Source organism: Gymnoscopelus braueri, assembly GCF_963280865.1.
Source record: "Gymnoscopelus braueri genome assembly, chromosome: 12".
In the NCBI taxonomy this organism is placed as follows: Eukaryota; Metazoa; Chordata; class Actinopteri; order Myctophiformes; family Myctophidae; genus Gymnoscopelus; species Gymnoscopelus braueri.
This window is the reverse complement of record NC_137614.1, coordinates 23,328,082-23,332,433: the sequence shown is the minus strand read 5'-3', so window position 1 is coordinate 23,332,433 and position 4,352 is coordinate 23,328,082. Positions and strand designations below refer to the sequence as shown.

The 4,352-nt window shown below is 40.6% G+C and overlaps 1 protein-coding gene across 1 annotated transcript; it reads left to right on the top strand.

The window, feature by feature from the left end:
• The first annotated feature begins 388 nt into the window (after positions 1-388).
• Positions 389-3,166, top strand: LOC308096973 (ras-related protein Rab-7L1-like). The gene is made up of 5 exons (XM_080444504.1): positions 389-759; positions 1,032-1,103; positions 1,238-1,419; positions 1,909-2,030; positions 2,268-3,166. Exons 1-5 carry the CDS (start codon positions 642-644, stop codon positions 2,383-2,385), a joined length of 612 nt encoding a protein of 203 aa, XP_080300630.1. The 5' UTR covers positions 389-641; the 3' UTR covers positions 2,386-3,166.
• Positions 3,167-4,352: the final 1,186 nt, after the last annotated feature.

Genomic DNA, 4,352 nt, shown 5'->3' with positions numbered 1-4,352 from the left:
CGGTTCTCATTCTCATTCGCAGACACAGACTAGACTTTTACATGAACCCTTCATTTGGCTGTGTTACTTTAAGGACATATTCTTAAGTCTGTTGGGTAGGGTAAGTGATTCAAGAATCAACAGGGTTTATTTGTCACTCAACTCAGGTATACTTACAAGCAGCGAAATGTTAGTGTGGTATTTTGTGCAATTCTGTGCTATTGCAATAGTAATGAAATATACGCAAGTTAATTATAGAGATATGAAAGAAGCAATGCTACAGGTCACTGCACCCTTCTGTGTTACACAAAGGTGTGGTTTATGAGAGTTATTTAAGGCATGTGGCCACATTTGCTTCCTGAAAGCAAAGCTGGTAGTAGCAGGGTACCATTTAAGACAAGCAGCGAACGTAAAGACTTTATTTTATGCTTTTAGGTGAAAGGCTAGGCTTGAGTTAAAACAGGGTATAATAACACTTGGGGTTAGACAACAAATTACATGGGTTTAAGGTTGGCTGAGATTCCAGTCTAAGCGTCCTTGTAAAAGAAAGTGAAAAAGTAACTTTGCTTCAGACTGCTGTAAATGTGAGTTTTGAACCTTGCACCTGTCGGCTGTCTTACTTTGAGGAACTTTTCTTAGTGTTGTTGTGTTGTGGAGAGGTTATGACGGAGCACCTGTTGAAAATACTGATCGTGGGAGATGGAGGTGTTGGGAAATCCTCCTTTGTGCACCGCTATGTCAATGGACAGTTCAACAAGAATTACAAGATGACAGTGGGAGGTAACGTATACGCTTTGTATTGTTTTGAGACGGCTTTGTATAGACTGACTTTGCTGCTTTGAAGCTTCTGTGATGTTTGATGCGAGCTTGATTGTCGGTCATGTCAGTTGATGTGTGTTTAAGTGATTATGTATAAGAGTGTAATTGGCATAATATAAAATTGAAGGTTAACAGAGGTTTCTGTCATATCTCTCTCTCTCTCTCTCTCTCTCTCTCTCTCTCTCTCTCTCTCTCTCTCTCTCTCTCTCTCTCTCTCTCTCCCCCCTCGCTAGTGGACTTTAATATGAAGTTGCTGCACTGGACAGACTCAGAGAAAGTCAGACTACAGCTGTGGGACATTGCAGGTACAACACATAGATAACATACGTATCGATTGATCGCAATCGATCGATTGATAGCTGGGTTGGGTTCTACAATAAGTGTCAAGGTGTGTGTACAGTATCTACACAGTATAGCTGTGTGTGTTGTCTATCCTCAGGTCAGGAGCGTTTTATCTCTATGACACGGATCTATTATAAAGGAGCTTCAGGTTGTGTGGTGATGTTTGACGTCGGTAACGCAGCCAGCTTCCTCAGCTGTCGCCAGTGGAAACAGGATCTGGACAACAAGAGCATGAGGTCCAACGGACAGCCCCTCCCCTGCATCCTGCTTGCCAATAAGGTGACTAAAGCTGCACAAGAACAGAACATTTTAAAAAGTGATTTAACCACTTGAACCCCAGCATCCATACTCTGGTGGGAACATTATAGCCAAAAATAGCTGATCTAATACAGGCTCACAACGCATGACACGGTGTGAGCTGGTAGATCGGCTATTTTTGTCAAAGAGATGTTGGTGTAGATGGAAAAAAGTAGAGACCCAACTCGGGTTCGTACTATATAGAGGGTTTAAGCTGTTAGAAACAAAAACATGACATTTCTCATCCACACTCTCTCTCCTCCCCCTTCTCTCTCTCATTCACTCCTTCCCACTGTCTCACTCACTCACTCTATCACTTTACTTATTTCTCTCTCCCTCTCTCCCCCGCTCTCTCTTACCACCTCTTTCTCTCCATCGGCCTCTCTTTCTCTTGCTCCCCCCTTTCTCCCTGCCTTCTCTCTCTCTCTCTCTCTCTCTCTCTCTCTCTCTCTGTCTCATATATCTCTCCAGAGTGACCTTACAGAGAGGGCTGTGTCAGTGGATAGTATACAGAGGTTCAGTCAGGCCTGTGGCTTCACATTCTGGATGGAGACTTCAGTTAAAGACAACAGGAATGTCAGTGAGGCCATGAGGTACAGTAACTTGAGTCTTAGAGGAAACACAACACATCACACTTCCTTGTTTTTTTTAAGGATGTGATAACACAACGTTATATAAAACAAATGTGTTTCCTGTTTACTGACAATGTTGTCATACTAATTATTCACTGTCCAACCTAATATAATCTTTCATTGTTTAATTCATATTTTATATAAACATTGAATATATTGTCCCAGGCACTAACCTCTTTTGACACATTGGTGTTTTAGGCGCTTGGTGGAGGAGATTATGTCTGTTCAGTCGGTCCTGAGCCCGGTGCCACCATCAGGCAACGGTTTTCAGTTGGACTCTCAGCTCAATGGCACAAGTGATACAGGTTGCTGCTGAATCAACACTTATCACCTACAATCGTATTGAGCGACACCATCTTCTCTTCCGGACACAACATTTTTGTCAAAAAGGAATTCACCTAGTCATCTATTAGGACACAACCACCCAACAACAACCATGGTTGCCACTGCTTCAATGAGTGGGAACACCCAACTAGTTGTTAAAGACCCTCAACACTGTCACTTCATCACTTCATTTGCACCTTCAAGCCATGAACATGCCATTATTTACAACGCTGTCCCAGTCAGTGCCTTGTTGATTCTTTGTTGGAACTCAACGTTACTGACAGGGGATGAAGGACTGTTTAGAACTTTGGTTGGACTCGTAACCAGTGTTGCCAGATTTTGTGAGAGAAATAAGCAACCAGCTCTACAAAAACAAGCCCAAAAGAACCGACTAGGTCACATGAGCACTTTAAACCTGTATACACGTGAGCTTGTAGATCTGCTATTTTCAAGAAATCTTGAAATAAAATGTGGAATTTTTGGGAAATTCTGGTACGGGGGCTCCCTGGCTATTTTCAGATGGCGGGTTAGGGACAGATAACATTACAAATACAAATACATTACATAGTGAAGGTGTTCAAAGATTACTCACAGTCAAAGGAAATGGCAGCACTCAAAGGTTCTTTAGGTACTTTATTTACTGGGCAGTAAACATAAACTTAAAATTATGCATTTTAGCTTTCTTCAGCATTATAAAACAACAGAACAGAACTGGTATTTTATTGTAGACTCTGTCTGTCATACAAATATGACAGACTATTCATATACAAATATGACCAAAAATATATAGAAAGCATGTAGGTAGAACAATATATAGACTAGAAAATGTGCTCCTCGGAGCACAGGTCTCCGCCAGTACTGTTCCTGATTAATCCTGTCTTACCTATGTATATTACATATTGTCACGTGTCACTTGACCAATGTTAGCTTGGCTGATGGAAGCTCACTTCAAAAAGATTTTTTTAAGTGACACACCTATTTATAGGTTTCTATGTCATCATGCGTCTCGGCCAATCAGAGCATTGGTGACAACAATATTGTCACGTGTCACGCGAAGCTTGACCAATGTTAGCTTGGCTGAGACGGGGGGGGACACGGAAGGACAAGAACGAAAACATACTCTCCACCTCTGGCGGAGACAAAAAGTAGAACAATTTAAAAAGAAATCATGAAAATGCAAATCTGAGTGCATACTCTTGAAATCTGCTGTTGGCTTCTGGTTTTTAGATTTTACACCATAACGCTGAATTAACAGCAACGACTCTCCACAAGGCAGAATTATGATCAATTCTATAATAAACTTAACTCAAACACTAGTCCACCTTCTGAACAAATGTGGGGCACTTATGCGTATTTGTGCATGTGTACCACATGCACCATACTGTACATAGGACCACAATGGAAACAAGTACCCAGGACTTGTTTGTGTTATCCTTTTAGCCTTAGTGTCTGACTGTACCACGGGCTGTTTACATTTTTTACTAGTAATAAAGTATTCAATCAATTAAAAAAAAAAACAATGATCTAAAAGACCAAAGATATTACAAATCCCACAAGTTCTGCAGTGATTTCAGAGAAGGGAGGTGACAGAGCAGCCAGCTATCTGTTGTTGGCTGAGCATAGTCTACTGAAAACGCACAAAACATCACGTAGAGACAATCTGTCAAATAAAAAACAACGCCAATATCTATGGATTCAGGATAGGTTGGCACTAGGGACATCTGGGCATATTGATGTAAAATTGGCTATTTTGTCCAAAATGTTAAAGAATTTAACATTTGAAAAAAATAAGTAATGTAAAGTATACATGATGTGAACAAGCACGGTACATCATTATCAGACTTAATTTTATCCTTCGACTTCTTGTTTATGCCCCAAAATGACTGGATATACAGGTTTTGTAGCAATTTGTAGCAATTTGTGTAAATATTACCTTAATTGTCGAATGTTTAAGCAAGT